This window comes from Suricata suricatta, chromosome 13 (assembly GCF_006229205.1).
Source record: "Suricata suricatta isolate VVHF042 chromosome 13, meerkat_22Aug2017_6uvM2_HiC, whole genome shotgun sequence".
NCBI lineage: Eukaryota > Metazoa > Chordata > Mammalia > Carnivora > Herpestidae > Suricata > Suricata suricatta.
Window position 1 is genome coordinate 63,503,153 of NC_043712.1, and position 15,925 is coordinate 63,519,077.

Here is a 15,925-nt window from a genome sequence, read left to right on the forward strand (position 1 = left end):
GGGGCAGAGATAAAAGCAGGAGAGGCTGGCATGGTGGGCATTGGCTTGAAGCTATTGCTTTCTTTAATTAAGTACCTTATTAAATAAAGAAAGGCCCAGGGGCACCTGAGTGGCTCAGGCAGTTAAACATCTGACTTTGGCTCAGATTGTGTTCTCATGGTTTATGAGCTATAGCCATGCATCAGGTGAGCTCAAGCCCTGCTTTGAGCTTCATTCTGTCAGCATGGGATTCTCTCTCTCTCTCTGCCCCCATGGGATTCTTTCTCTGCCCCTCTCTCACTCATGCCCCCCCTCAAAATAAGTAAATAAATAAAAATTAAAAACAGAACAAAAACAACAAAAAAAGAAAGGCCCAAAGAAGAAGGCAATAAATAATTTGCAATGTTTCCATTTGACTGAAATTCTATTCTTGTTAACAAAATTTAAAAAGTAATATATCTCAAAAGTTAAATATAGAATTACCATTTGACCCAGCAATTCCACTCCTATGTATATATCCCAAATAACTGAAAACAGGTATTTAAAACAAACAAACAAACACAAAAAGCCCCACCTTATTTATATATGTAAATGTTCATAGCAACATTATTTGTGATAACCAGATGTGGAAACAATTCAATGTCCGTCAGCTGAAGAATGGATGAATACGAGGTGGTACCTCCACACACGGGAGTGTTATTCAGTCATAAAAGAGGAGTGAAGCACTGTTGCATACCACAGCATAGGTGAATCTCAGAAACATTTATACTGAGTGGAAGGAGCCAGATGCAAGGACAAGGTCAATGTATAGAGTCAGATTAGTGGTTGCCAGGGGCTGAAGGAGGGGAGGGCAGGGACTACTACTAAATGGGTGTAGGGTTTTCCTTTGGGTGATGGAAATGTTCCATAATCAGATAGTCACTGTTGCACACCATTATGAACATATCAAGTGCCACTGAATTATGCACCTTAAAATTGTTAATTTTATCTGATGTGAATTTCAATTTTAAAATGTGATCTAAGATTAGGAAAGGTAAAACATACAGGAATATACAAAATTAAAAGTAGAAGCCTCCCCCTTCCTTTACCCCCCAATCAAGATGTTCTTTCCAGGGATTACCACTGCTAAGTGTTGCTTCAATCCTTTGCTCTGGGATGGCGGGAAGGATTATGTACATCCATCTCCATATCTGCATCTACACCCCATTAGCACATCAGGTAGAGCACAATAGTCTCACTGCCCAGCCTTGCATTGAGAGAACAGAGAAAGCTACTTCCTTATGGAGAGCAGCTTCGCTCTCTGATTTTCCACCAGGAGACCCACAGCTGCAGTGGAGATGCCCAAATGTGTACACTCATGACCTTTTGCAAGTATATCTGCAAGGCATATTTTTTACTGATATCAAAGTATATGAGCACTTAACGTGTTGATGTTATCAAATACTCTTCCACAAAATTTGCATCAGTTTATAGTCTTTGGTACCATATGAAAGAGTATCCGTTTCCCTGTATCCCTGATGGTATTAGATGTGGTGAATCTTTAAAAATTTCTGTCCATCTAATGGTAAAAGATAAACCTTGTGGCTTGATTAATGTCTAATTAATTATGATTTATGTCATACAGCTTTCCTTGTATTTACTGAGCATCTACTTTTGTCTTGGTAAATTGCCCATTTCTATCTTTGCAAATATTCAATTAGTATTATTTATCTTTTTCTTGTTGCTTTGGATAAGCTCTTAGTAAATGAAGGAAACTAGCCTTTGTGTGTTATTCATATTAGAAATATATGTGGGCTTTCAGCTTTTGACCCTATGGAGATGCTCACAATTTTGTTATATTTATTTTTCTTTATATTTAATGGATTTTGTGTACCAAATTATAAATTAATGGATTCATGTTTCCTTCTTCTGTGCTGTCCAATACATAGCTACTAGCCACATGTGGCTATTTAAATTTAAATTAATTACCATTAAATAACATGTAAAATTCCACTTTCATCTATAGGAGTCTCATTGCCAGAGCTCAGGAGCCCACCCGTCAGGGGCTGCCGTGTTGAACAGTTGTGATAAAAAGCGTTTTCATCATCACAGAGACTTTCATCACACAGCCTTATTCTAAGTTATTTGTGATTTTCTCCTTTTAAGTCTCTCTCCATCTTGAAGTAATGTGGTTGTCAAGAATGAGGGTAGGAATCTTACACACCTGTTTTCTAAGGTAGCCCAGTGCTGCTCTCTATGTAGTGCTCTTCCACGCTGATTGGAAGGTCATGTTTACCATAAATGAATTTCCTGTCTATCTTTAGACCCAGGACCAAGCTCTATTCTGATCTACTGGTTGACATTTGCATTTCTTCTTGAATATGTAAACATTGTTAGTTCACTGTATGTTCTTAGAATTTGGTAGAGATAACGTATGCTTCTCTTGCTCATTTTCGTAAATGTTCAGGTTTACTTTGCCAGATAATTTTAATACCACTTCTTTCAAGTTTCTTCCCCCTAAAGTCTTGATATTTTCTAAGAGTTTTAGAGTCTTATGTTTAGGTCTCCTATCAACTTTGAGTTAATTTGTCATGTGGTATAAGGTAAGTTTTTTTGTCTTTTTATAAAATTGGATTATTCACCTTTTTTATCATTGCATTGTAAATTCATTTATTTTTATTCATTGATGTATGCTAGTCTCTCCCTTTAGTTGGTGATTTCCTATGAACTGTCTTCCCAATTTCTGTCAGCCTGGTGCCTGACATAAAAAAGATGCTAAATTTTTTTTTAATGTCTGTTTATTTATTTTGAGAGAGAGAGAGAGAGAGAGACAGAGACAGAGAGAGAGAGACAGAGAGAGAGAGAAGGAGAGAGAGAGAGAGAAGAGAATCCCAAGCAGGTTTCATGCTCAGCACAGATCCCAATGAGGGGCTCAGTCTCATAAATTGTGAGATAATGAACTGAGCCAAAATCAAGAGTCAGACACTTAACTGGATGAGCCACCCAGATACCCCTGAAAAACTATTTATTGGGCTGAGTTTATACAAGATTTCTGAACATGGCTACTCATGTTGTTATCTAGGATAGCATATGGCAGATTTTGCTTTTATTGCATTTCAATTTGTTTGCTGGGTGAAGTTCTCTGTGTGTCTAATCCAAGCCTAAATGCTTTTGGCATCTCCTTCTTTCCTTAGAAACCTTTAATATTAATTTCCTGTGCTTTGCAAACTTCCTAAACCAGGGTATGTGGGTAATGGAGTATCTAATTCAAGTGAGCATCTTATCTCCTCTCTCTGCCTTCTAGGATGGCAGTGCTCCCTATGGGGCCAGGTACGTGGGCTCCATGGTGGCCGATGTGCACCGCACCCTGGTGTATGGAGGGATCTTCCTATACCCGGCGAACCAGAAAAGTCCTAAGGGCAAGGTAATTCTCCTTTGTCCACTGGCTCTGGTCAGTAAGCCAGTTGGAGTTTCCTTTCCCTTCATGTCTGCTTTTTGGCTACTGCTCTTTTTCATGTCCATTGTGAGTGGGCATGTGGAAGAGAAATGAGGCATATTTCCCTAATGAATTTGATGATGCAGTAGAGATCTAAAATTGTTGTTATTGGCAATTTTCACTGGCCTTTGCTTCCCCTTGGCATCTTGCCATCACTCACCATGAGTTAGCTGTGTTCATCTACCACTTTTTACATACTGTGCCTGACCTGTGGCTTCAGAACCACCTGGTTCTGGATTAAGGATTTTTTAGAAATCTAATGAAGAGTATGGGCTCATTTTCCAGGAAAAAATGCACATGAACATACATATTACATACATTTTTAGAGGGTTCACAGATGACCTGAAGTCTACCAATGAAACCCATAAAGAATTCCCAAACTCTAGAATAAGAACTTCTGGTCAGAACTTATTCAATATTTCTACAAAGGTAGCTCCTGGAAGATTTTACTGCCAATTTATGACACAAACCCAAAAATGCTTGTATAATTAGGTGGGAATATTATTATCCAAATGCATGTGTCTTTAATAGACCCTCCCATGGAAATGTGTCTGTTTTTTAGCCAATTACAGAAATCATAGGTAAGTAGACACATCAAAACATAGATCTACTGTTTTCTTGGGGCACAGCAACAACTAGCCACATGGATATGTCTCCCTGCACATGCAATTTCAATTACTGGGATGACGGATTCAAAGCCATGGTAAGAAATCTCAGAGCACATAAGACAGAGGGAAGATTTTTATTTTTACTATTGTTTTAAGTTTATTATTTTGAGAAAGAGAGAGAGAGAGGAGGGGGGAGGGACAACAAGCTGGGGAGGGACAAAGAGGAGAGACAGAATACCAAGCTGATGGCACAGAGTCTAATGTAGGGCTTGAACTCACAAACTGTGAGATCATGACCTGAGCCAAGATCAAGAATCAGATGCTTAACTGACGGTGCCACCCAGGTGCCCCCAGAGGGAAGACTTTTAATATGCAGATTGGTGTATCAGGAATTTCTCTTCATGTGAGCATTTAGTTTATGTATGTTATAACCTTTGGAAGTAAGAATCAGATAAGTCTGCATGAGAGGTGCTGGCATGGAGTATTGAATGAGATCTAGACAATGAGGAAATGCTTAAATACAACCACTCTTCCTGCCTACTCAGTTCCAACACAGAAAACATTAGGCTAATAATTCCTAATTGTTAAAATGATTTAAAATATGATGAATCACTAAATCCTACTATTGAAATCATTATTACACTATATGTTAACTAACTTGGATTTAAAGAAAAATAAAAGAAATAAAATGACTTAAAGTAAGTCAGAAAATATCCTCATATAATGACCTAGACATTTCCATAAGCATGTATAATTCCATGTATAGATCTATATTCATAGCACCATAAGCACCATCCCTATTGAAAGTACCATTGGTGTTTTAGCTTTTGTGGTTTCTGTGACCACACTGGCGTGTGTTTTGCAGGTGGGGTGGATGTGTACACCTTTCCTCCTGTGTGTGCTTGTCTCTTTTTATCCATTTAGATTTTAACTGCAGAAAAAAGTAGATCATGAAGATGGCAGACTAAAGTCTGAAAACCTGAGAATTGTGTTTTAAGATGAATTTACTATAAGGGCAACTTAAGGTGAAGGCTAGCCTTGGCTCAAGAACAAACTTTATGTGAGAATACTATGTTGTTTTTTTAAAGTATCTGAATCACCATGGTACAAGCAAGGACTTCGTGGGTACAGTCTGAAACTTTATTGCTGACACTCCAAATCCCTAGGCAAGGGAAAGTGGACAAAGGAGCCAAGGTCTACAAGCTGGCAGGTGTCCTAGGACTAATTGGGTTCCAGTGTCCCTCCTGTGGATGATCAGGGACAAAACTAGCTGATCCAGGTGTGTCCACACCCACTGGGGCTTCTTTGCACCCTGCTAGGATGCCCATGATTCTGAGAGCTGGAGGTCTAGAGAGAGGGCAGCATACAGTGTTTTACCAAAATGGTAGTAAATGCCCTCTGGAGTCTTAACTTACTGTCTCCTGAATGTCTGGCTCTCCAACCTAAACCAGAGCAAAAGATGCTCCTCACCATGAAATATCAATAAATCAAAAACCAGCACGAAATATGACTGCTTCTCAAAATAGTTTCAAATGATCTTCAGAATGGAGTTGAAGAAAAGAATGGCAAAGAAAAGGCTGCAGAGAGCTGGGTCAACCACTTTGTAAGCTGATTACAGAAGTGAACTTGTTTTCTTTTAAATACAGATTTTGCACTTAATGGAGAAGGAAGGGGGAGGTGGTATGATATCGAGTTAGGTCATGCAGCTGGTCTATCGCTCTGAGTCTCATGTGCTGTATGTCTGTTTCTGGTGGGGGTTGGGGTGGTGAGGAGGGAATCACAATGTGATTACAGAAATAGATCCCAAAAAAGCACAGTCCAGCCCATTTCAATTCAATTTCTCAAGTACTCACTGGATGCAGGGCAGACACCTGCTAGTTCTCTTAGTGCCTCTTAGAAAAGGCAGTCCTTCAGGACAAGCCCAGTCCTGAGTCCACATGCCCAACTTGGCAAGGAGGGCACAGACTGACTTTACCCTCCCTACCCTGCCTACTGCTGCCCTCCACTGGAAGCCCTTGGGTAAGGGATGCAGTAACCTTGTTTGGATGCTTTCCTTGTGTCAGCGAGTGCTGGGAAGGGAGATGTTACAACGACCAACCAAGACAGACTCTGTCTCTGCCTTCAAGGGCAAGTATATCAGGAGGAGGCAGATACTAAACAAAGCTCAGTGTGACAAATATATGAAGAGGGACATGTACTAGGCTATCGGAGTGCAAGCAGTAGAAGTTAATTCAGTCTCAGGGGCCAAGAGAAAAGGCCATTTAAATACTAGCAATCTACCTTATCACGTTGACATTTGAGATGTGAGTTTCCTCCATACAATCCTAGACACAGAGGTTATCCCAAGAGGCTACCTAGTATTCTCTAGGTGACCTCCCATCTCATCCAAGCTGGACTCCTTCCTAGTCATAAGGCCTCACATACAGAGACTCCTGACCAGTCCCCAACATTAGTTCACCTCATTGCTGAACCAATAAGAAACAAGTGCTAGATCTCATACTTCCAAATGAGGAGGCAGGTCTCATGAACACAAAGGTCACAAGATGGGTAGATACTAACCTGCAGTGCCCCAAAGGCATTATGATGAACGGCATCTGATGTACCCGGCCTCCTGGAGGGTCCTGACCTCAGAAAGCCCACTCTGCTGGGGTGCCCAGTGTGTTCACGCTAATGAGACAGACAAAAGTTCAGCAGTTGGAAGTCCCTCACTGAGTTTTAGGGGTGTGGCATGGGATTTTTGACAACTCACTAAGCTTGTCCACCTGACTCTGTTTCTCCACAGCTCCGGCTCCTGTATGAGTGCAATCCCGTGGCCTATATCATAGAGCAGGCAGGAGGAATGGCGACCACAGGAACCCAGCCAGTGCTGGATGTGAAGCCGGAGGACATTCACCAACGAGTGCCCCTCATTCTGGGGTCCCCGGATGATGTGCAGGAATACCTCGCCTGTGTACAGAAAAGCCAGGCAGGCAGGTAGTGGATTTGACCCTGGGAGCTGTCTTCTCTTTGTCTTGTCCTTCCTATTAAGGGCCCTAAATGAACAATAAGTGGAAACAGCGGTGGTGAGTAACAAAGGCAAAGCCCCTGAATCACATCCAGAAGAACAGCAGTGAACTGCTCATCACAGGTCTAGAAGCCAGAGGCGGTTCTGTGCTCAGTGTGAGGGGCTCGAAATAAAAACCCATATGTGAAAAGAACGACTCTGATTTGTCTTCTCTCATGAACAGCAGGTAGTAGGGACATAGTTCCAAGTCTGCCAGCCAGGGAATCGGCAACTACCCACTTGTGGCAAAAAGTTCAGAGATTAGTTAAGAATTTTTCTTGGTTGGCTTATAATTTGAACCTAGTGTCTTATCCTGTAGTGATTCATTTCCTTTCTTGTGAAAGAGATATATGTATTTAACATATATTATATGTTTAAATGTATATTTACATGTACTTAAATGGCTAGCAGTTATGTAGAAGAGCTTTTTGTCTTACTTTGGATACATTTTGAGTTAGAAAAATTGTAGCTATTAAATTCTGAAACTTCAGATGGAGACTTTTTGGGAGCAATAATTTGGATGACCAATAATTGTTTAACAGAAAGGGTGGTCATCTGTTGACAAAGCCGCATACTAAACAGTTAAGATTTAAAAATTAATACCAATGTTTCTCAATCCCTTAACTTTGCATTTTCATTTTGAGACGAACATTTTAATTTTTCCTAGGGTCTGACCAGAGTGCATAGTTAAATAATTAATCATTTTTCCAAATTATGTCAGGATTGGGATTGGGGCAACATACACATCAGGGATCTCAGCTTGTTTTCACAAGAATTACTATATATGTATATGGACCCAGAGGACAAAAATCCTTAATGAAATATTGACAAATTAAATCCAGAAGTACTTAAAGCAAGATGCATCACGACAATGTCAGGCTTAACCCAGGGATTCAAGAGTGACTCAACATTAGAAAATCCACTGAAGTCATGTGTTATGCAACAGCAGTGGGGGGGGGTGGGGACTAGGAGGAGCCATGGGCAGAAGCGGGGCTCTCCATTCTCATTGTGGCTTTGGGCAGGGTGGCTCATACGACCTAATGCGGATGTCAGCGTGGGTGTAATTCAGGACTCAGCATTATTCCTCAGCTAACTATGGCTTGGCAGCAGTAACAATAGCAGGAAAATTTTAATATGTGATTAAAATGTTTTCATCCTCTCCAAAGGACACATCAATTTTCTTTTTCTCGAAACATTTGATTTTAACCCATGGGCTACTTTATTAGAGACTTCATCTGAAATGTATACCTCAAAGATCCCAACCAAGTCTTCACTTCAATATCTCTTAGGAATACTTTGGTTTGGTGAGTGTACAGCACTTGGTCTATTTGGTGAGTGTACAGCACTTGGTCTAAAGACTGCACAGCCATGAGGAGAAGGTTTTGCTGGAAACAGAGGTGAGAGACAGCACCTTTGGTCGTGGTGTGTGTTGCTTTGATGAGTGTGGTGGACTCTCAGAAGACCCATTGATATTCATATGCCTTCTTGGAGCTGAGACCGTGGGTCCCTGCAAGTGAAATCCTGAAACGAGGAGCTGGGAAGAGCTTGGGACTCTCCCACTCCATTCTCAGAAGCCATGTATCAAAGATTTGAGGGCATTGGTGGAATGGTGTCCAGGTGACTGGCCTTCCATAGGCAGGGGACGGAAGAACTCCCGGGATCTCCAGCCTGTGATCTGAGAATCCCTTTCTTCTCAGCTTCTCATTCCCTTGACTGCCTTCCCAGGTTAGATGCTTGGGGCTGTCTCAGGGGGAATCCAGGGGTGCTGTCCATTTTCCAAAACATGTTTTAATGTTTATTTATTTTTGAGGCGGGGTGAAGGGGCAGAGAGAGATGGAGACAGAATCTGAAGCAGACTCCAGGCTCTGAGCTGTTAGCACAGAGCCCAATGTGGGGCTCGAACCCACAAGCCGTGAGATCATGACCTCAGATGCTTAACCAACTGAGCCACCAAGGTGCCCCTTGGTTTGCTTCCATTTGCAGCATCCCCCAAAGTACATTGTACAGGTCTGGCGCCACTTGGGGAAGGTGGGACCATTCACTGGTTTGCACTGTACTCTGGGCAAATGGGCTTCAGCAACTGGAAGGCAGAGCCATTAACAATAGGAGAAAAGCCATATGATTATTTTAATAGATGGTTTTTAAAAATAAGAAGAAGGCATGCTGTTTCAAATCAGTGGGAAGAGAATGGTGAATAATTAGCTAGTCGTCTGGGAAAAACTAGAAGTGGATTCACAAAACATGTTGCAGATTGATTCTAGAATTAAACATAAAAAACAGAAGTATGAAAGGGATATATTTATGATCTTAAGCGGGACCAAAAGTCAGCAAGAAAAAAGTATAAAAAGATGTGATCACATCAAAAAAAATAACAACATCCCACACACAAAGTTAAAAGTCACTCCACAGTGCAGGAGAAAATGTTTGTGACAGGTAACAAAAAATGCACATTAAGGGTCATACGTTATTAACAGAAAAAAGATAAACCACCCCCAGAGAGATAAACTAAGAGTGTAAAACTGCAGTTTATGAAGAGAATATACAAATAGTCAATAAACTAGTGGAAAGATGGGGAGCCTCCCTGGGGATCCGGAAATGAGAAGAACGAGGCACATCCGTTCTCACTTAGCAGATCCACAATAAACAGCAGCATTGGATCCTCTCAGATGTCCTGCGGTGATGGGACCCGGCCCTCTTCTCCCTGCTGGAGAGACAGATCACAGATCATGGGACAGCCACGGGATGGCAATGTGGCAGTTGTGTGAACATTGAGAGTTTAGATAAGTAGGCCCTCTGACCTGAGGGTCAGCAGGGAAGACTAGATGAGTCTTTCTAAAGTTACATATTGTCTGTAAGAGCAAAAAGACTGGAAGAATCCAAGTGTCCAGCAGTAGGGACAGTTGACTTTGGAAAGCTCTGCAGTGGTTTGAGAAAGTTTGGAATTACTTAGGAACCTGCTCCAGCTTTTAAGAGCATGGAAACAAATCCCGTCCCTAGTTCAAGGGACATGGTAATAGACAAATGTGGAAAGAAATAAATGTTTTGGAGCCATGTCAAGGCCTTTTGATTCCACCTAACCTAATGACAGACGATTAACACTGTCTTTATTCTCTGTATTCACTTCCTGTCATGAAGTCTAACCACCTACTATTATTATTATTATTATTATTTGCAAAGAAGGGAAAAAGGCATGAGAAAGATATGCAGGAAAGTAGGAGATGGTAGGTGGGTCTATAAGATGGGCCTGTGTATCAGTCTGAGTTTGCCAGAGAAACAAAACCAATAGGATTCAAGCCTTCCTGGCTTGACACACACAGACACACAGACACACACCCTATGCCATAGTCCTGAGGCAGAATTCCTTCTTCTTTTGGAGACCTGTTTTGCTCCTATGACTTTCAAATGACCCAATAAGGCTGCAGGGGTTCGGGACACGCTATCCCCAAATAAGCCACAATGGCATGTTGGTTATTTTGAGCTGAAGATGCTTGAGAAGCAGTAGATGCAGGAAGTGCTTTCTGACATAAAATTTCCAGAAGCAAGTCATAACATTTCCCTGAGAAAGGTGTGAGAAAGTTTCCAGCAAGAGAACATCCTGATCACTGGAGGCTGGAAGTCATCACTGAACGCATCTCTGTGCAAACTCAATTTACTAAATAACCCTTATTTTTCACTAGTTTTGCCTCCTGTCCTCAAGGGTTTTGCTCCTCAAGGGTATTTGCTCCATTCAAGGGTTGGGACAGACACAGCCAAAGGGCAGTTCACATGACATGTGCATATTTACAACTACAATAGCCAGACACCAAGCAGCATTCTCCTAAGGGATCTGGGTACATTGTTATGTCTTTTGAGCTACATACCAGTCCAATGTGGTATCACTTAGGGAAAGGTCCCAAATCAGTAAAAGGAGACGTTAACACCTAACCTAACTGCAGTTTCAACTACCTCTCCACTGAAATATAACCTTTAACCGGTAATAATGGGAAAGTCCTGGTAAGCACTAGGAAATGCACCAACAGACTCTGTTCTTAGGAAAGCAATCTTGCTTAAAATAAGATTCTTTTGCTAGTAATTTCCTTTTTTTCTGCTCCCTCTCTACCTTTACAAACCTTTCTTTTTCTGTAGCTCTTGGAGTTCTCTTCTACTTGCTAAATAGATGAGAAGCTGCCTGATTCATAAATCCTTCATTGAACCAATTATCTCTTTATAATTTAGTTGGTTGGGTTTTTGTTATTTAACAGCCAGATTCTACAGAAAGTTAATATATTAAAAACTTACGCCACTTCTACTTTGAAATGGTTTTATTTTAATGATAAAACTTTATACATCAGTACAAAACATAAAAATTCAGACATAATTAGACAAATCAATCATACAATGCTGTTCAAAGCAGTATTTAAAGAAATAACATTTTACCAGTATAAAATGCCACAGAATCAAATCACAAGTTCCAGCTCCAGGGTTCAAGTGTTTTATTCCACACAACAAGGTGTGGTCAGTAGTAAGATAAGATTCTTCTTTGGGATATCTGTTCCTAATCAAGGCCTTCTATAGAGATCATCTCATACAATAGGAAAGCTGGCCATGGTGGCGATTCCACAGTGGTTTTTCCGGTCTTTGGCCATCTTTATGTAGCCATCTATGCCCCAGTTTTTACCCCAGCTGAAAGAAGACAGGGTTTGCCATTTATTATAAACAACCAAACACATTTATCTTTATGAACAATAACACCCCATACTGAGCAGTGCACCAGAGGCCACGGCAGATTCAGGAAGAATCAGGAGAGGCTGTTCTTGTACATGATTGGATTCTAACCCAGCACAGAATTCTACCCCCAGACCTTTCATAGGCTCCAAAATGAGAGACCCCAAAGCATTTGGGGTTAGATATTTTTCTGAAATAATAAAAAAACCCTTTCAATTTAGAAATAGTGGTACCAAAACTATAGCAGTACCTTAGCAAGCTTGAGACAGTATCTTAATGTTATAATGAAATGACTAGTCTGTATTTTCCCTAAGTAGGGCAAAGTCTTCTGTGATTTCAGAAGTGTGCCCTAGGGGTTGAGGACATACCTCCAAACACTGATTTTAAAAAGGATTCCCTTTTCAATTTAAAAGATAAGTATTTTAATTCTGTATCTGGAAATTTACCTCTACAAATGATCATTTGCTAAAGAATCTATGTACCTGAGTAGTCCTCAAAGAGTTACTTAAAAGAGCAAAAATGAGAAAAGAAATTAAAAATTAAAAAACAGGATTAGATATATAAAAATATATTTTATCCATAAAATAAATGATATGCAACCATTAAAAAAAAAGATAAGTATTTTTGGCTTTCTATACCTGTTCTTGACAATCCAATATGACTGTCCTACATCAGTTCCATAGCCAGTCACCAGAACACCATGGTCCAAGTCTTCACTGCTGCAGTCTGGATCATAATAAATGCCTGAAAAAGTGAAACCCAACGCTGGGTGAGGATTCTCATGCGACATGTGATAGCAACCCAGCCTGCCAACCAGAGTAAGCGAGGCATTTCAACCTTCAGTGAAATGACATTACACCAGGTAAGAGTTAAAAGCAGATCTTTTTTGAGCTAAGCTAGGGATTTAGGCTCTCATCTACTACCAGCAGAAAGACAGACTGACAAGAGGCATAAAACAACCTGTCAAGAGGCATAAAAGAACACTCATTGAAAACTTGTGATTCGACTTTTAGGATGTCAGCTTAAGGAAACAGCACAGAACACGAAATTACTTGAGCCAAGGGATTCTGTCCAGTCTCAACAACAGTAGTAAAATTCTTTGTTATGTTTCATTGTCTAACAATTAGAAAAAAGTATACCAACTGAATTATGTAGCCATTTAAATATTTATGGTGTACTTAAAATCATGGAAATATGGTTCAAGTCATGTCAAACAGAAACAATAGGCACAAAAATTACAGGTAGAGAAGGAACAACTATGTTAAATCTATACCCTCCAATAATCTACATTGACTTCTGCATAAGAAAGAGTCGATCTTGCTGTACATTATGGTGGTTTTCCTATTCTTCTGCCTACGTTTCTATATAGACTGAGGCTTACCTTCATGATAGAACTGGAAGGTAAAATGGCTTGCATCTATACCAACAGAGATGGGCCCCTTGGTTGCTACAGCCACCATGAGGGCCTTCTCCCGCGGAGGGACGTCAAAGAAGCCAGTGTCATTGGCAGCAGAATACTGGGGCTTGTATTTGCAGGTTTCATCCTTTCAAAGGCAAAGGGGAAGAGACTTGAAACGTGACTTCGAGACAGTTTATACGTGAAAGATTTCCTAGTCACGTTGTTGTAATGAATTTCAGGAGCTGAAATGCTATTGGTTGTTTTGAACTGAAAATATTCGCTGATGTGTATTTAAGGAGATACTCTCAGTCTACCTATCCATAAGAAATTTTTTATTCTGGAGAACTTTGTAATATATATAGAATGGTATTGATATCACCACATAACATAGAAATAGGAACAGCTATATAGTAGCAATCTAAGCAGAGAAATATGCCTGGCCAATACAGTTTAATGACAGATCTGACAGTTTGCAGATCTAGAGTCTACAATTTAAAATGTGCATATTTATATTAAGGGGCCCTTTGGTGGCTTAGTTGGTTAAGTGTCTCACTTCAGCTCGACTCATGATTTCAAGCCCTACGTTGGGCTCTGTGCTGACAGCTTGGAGCCTGGAGTCTGCTTCAGATTCTGTGTCTCCCTCTCTCTCTGCCCCTCCCTGCTCTCTCTCTCTCAAAAATAAATAAATGTTAAAAGAATAAAAATAAAATGCACATATTAAATGTGATATCTGTTTTCTTCAAATGTATTCAACTCTAAAAAACAGAGCTGGAATGGTAAGTAAGGCGCTCCACTGACCTGTGCATGATATGGGTAGGATTCCTCCGAGTCCAGGCCTCCATTGTCCTTAACGTACTGGAAGGCATAATCCATTAGGCCACCATTACAGCCCTCATTGCCTTCAGGCTGAGAGCAGTCCACCAGGTTCTGCTCACTCAGTGAAACAAGTTTGCCAGTTTTCCGGAACATCTGTCCTTCAAGAGCACCAGTTGCACTAAAAGCCCAACAAGAACCACACTGACCCTGAAAACAAATTATAAAGCTTTCAGTCTACAAAACAAATATCAAGATTTGACAATAGCCCACAGATCTGAAAACTCTTAAAATACAGCAAACTGCACATGGATAGCAATGACAGGGATTCCTTTTGCCTTTACTCTTGAGAGGGACCTGTTGAATATTGTCACACCTGATTCTTTACAGGAGTTACGTATCCTTTCTTTCTCCAATCCACAGAGGAGGGGATCTCAGCAAAGAGAGGTGGTTGGAACATTTTCCCCTTCTTGTGCTTCTGCATTTGAAGGCCATTCATCTTCTGCTTAAATTCTTCATTGGTCTTCAAAGAGAAGGGAATACAATGTTGATAAGCATGAGATTTTTTTGGTTAAGTATGGGGAAGCCCATACTTAACCAAAGTCAGCAATCCATGCCACACTCACCATGTCACCAAAGCCATTCATTGCCACCCTGAAGCTGTGTTTCCCTTGGCTGTGTTCCCAATTGTGCTGTTCGATCATTTTCATATTCTTTTCCCACACATCTCTCCTCCATCCTTCTTCATACTGGAGACAAACATGTAACTTATCTTTATTTCTATTTAAAACCAACTCACCTGCAGCAAGTGAATGTGCTCACAGAGAGAAGGAGCAACCACAGCCAGGGGTGACCCAATGCTTCTGGGAGCTCTTCTCCAGCAACCACACAGCAGGACATATGCCCACGTTGTGCACAGTCACGGTGCCCTGCTTACTGCCTTGGTAAGAGCAGCATCAAGATGCTACTCCTGGCTATGAACTCCCACCAGCATGGAACGTTCTCTGCAGGGGTCCCTCTGGGCAGCTTGAGCGTTACCAACCACTCCATACAGCTTCCCGTGTGTTGCCTTCCACTGGTACCATTGTTCATCTAAGCTCTGATTGAGTTGTGGAGCAGCTGAGGCTATTCCCAGGCAAAGGGCAGCCAGGAAGAGAGAAGGATGCATGTTTCAAAACCTAGTAAGGGAAAAGAAATGAGTTTCTAGACCAAACCATCTAAAAAGCCGCCCTCCTTTCTTCTGAGATGTTAGAGCCACTAAAGTAGTATTGAATTTATCCTCCCGAGCCTTTGCAGAGGGCTGGGAAGGAAGGTTCAGGATGTGTGACATCCAGATGGCCTGCTGCCATAGGCCCTGAGACTACCTCCCGAAGGTGAGAGATTTGGATCTCAGAGCAGGGAGGGGCGGCCTCATAGCCAGGCATCAGAGGCTCAGGCTGCCGCGTAAGGAGGGGTCAGGCCCCAGGACAGCGCCTCCAGGGAGCCACTAACCTCCCCGAGGCAGGTGGCCGCGCTGGTTCCTCCGCTGGCCCCCCTGTTCAGGTTCGGCGAGGGCAGATCAGCTGGGGGCAAGTTCAGCTGAGCAGTCCAAGTCCCAGGTGCAGGTCCGGAGATCCGGAAGGCCCGCAGTGGGTCGGAAGCCTCCCATTTAAGAACTGAGATTCGGCCCGGCTGGCCCCGCCCCGCACGCCTGTTTCGGCGGCCAGAGGCTGAGCCAGCCTGTGGGCGGGGCCCCTGCGCCCGGGTGCTCTGCGCGCCTGGGGTGTGATGCCAGGATCCTCAATTGTCCCAGCGGAGGTCAATCTAGCCTGCTTCAGTGGCCCCGGGGGAGGTGAGCTGGGAGACCAGGGGAGCCCTGTGGAGGAGTTCGGCGTCTCCCTGGGGACCCGGATCAACTAGAATCT

At 41.9% G+C, this 15,925-nt stretch overlaps 2 protein-coding genes across 4 annotated transcripts in view; one reads left to right on the forward strand and one right to left on the reverse strand.

Moving 5' to 3' along the window:
* Positions 1-7,256, forward strand: part of FBP2 (fructose-bisphosphatase 2) — a 28,052-nt gene extending 20,796 nt beyond the window's left edge. For both annotated transcript variants that reach the window (XM_029920258.1, XM_029920259.1), the window contains 2 exons: positions 3,263-3,382; positions 6,845-7,256. In XM_029920258.1, coding sequence (XP_029776118.1) covers positions 3,263-3,382; positions 6,845-7,039 — 315 coding nt within the window. In that variant the 3' untranslated portion in view covers positions 7,040-7,256. The remainder of the gene's footprint in view (positions 1-3,262; positions 3,383-6,844) is intronic.
* A 4,304-nt stretch (positions 7,257-11,560) lies between these two features.
* On the reverse strand, positions 11,561-15,685 carry LOC115276208 (cathepsin L1-like). 2 transcript variants are annotated; one of them, XM_029920101.1, is made up of 8 exons: positions 15,513-15,685; positions 15,064-15,199; positions 14,648-14,770; positions 14,398-14,544; positions 14,007-14,231; positions 13,191-13,353; positions 12,448-12,553; positions 11,561-11,767 (listed from the first exon to the last, which is right to left on the reverse strand). In XM_029920101.1, exons 2-8 carry the CDS (start codon positions 15,187-15,189, stop codon positions 11,668-11,670), a joined length of 990 nt encoding a protein of 329 aa, XP_029775961.1. In that variant the 5' UTR covers positions 15,190-15,199; positions 15,513-15,685; the 3' UTR covers positions 11,561-11,667. The 2 variants fall into 2 exon arrangements, with proteins under 2 accessions (XP_029775961.1, XP_029775962.1); XM_029920102.1 differs by lacking the exons at positions 14,648-14,770; positions 15,513-15,685 and having other exon boundaries at positions 14,821-15,157.
* Between the last annotated feature and the right edge of the window lie 240 nt (positions 15,686-15,925).

What these genes read in the sequence shown, in the direction of transcription:
- LOC115276208 (XM_029920101.1), bottom strand. Translation starts at nt 15,189, where the DNA reads ATGCATCCTTCTCTCTTCCTGGCTGCCCTTTGCCTGGGAATAGCCTCA. An exon ending in ACGGGAAGCTGTATGGAGTG is followed by an intron (nt 14,771 to 15,063) that starts GTTGGTAACGCT and finishes GTTTGTCTCCAG; the next exon opens with TATGAAGAAGGATGGAGGAG. An exon ending in TATTGGATTGTCAAGAACAG is followed by an intron (nt 11,768 to 12,447) that starts GTATAGAAAGCC and finishes GTCTTCTTTCAG; the next exon opens with CTGGGGTAAAAACTGGGGCA.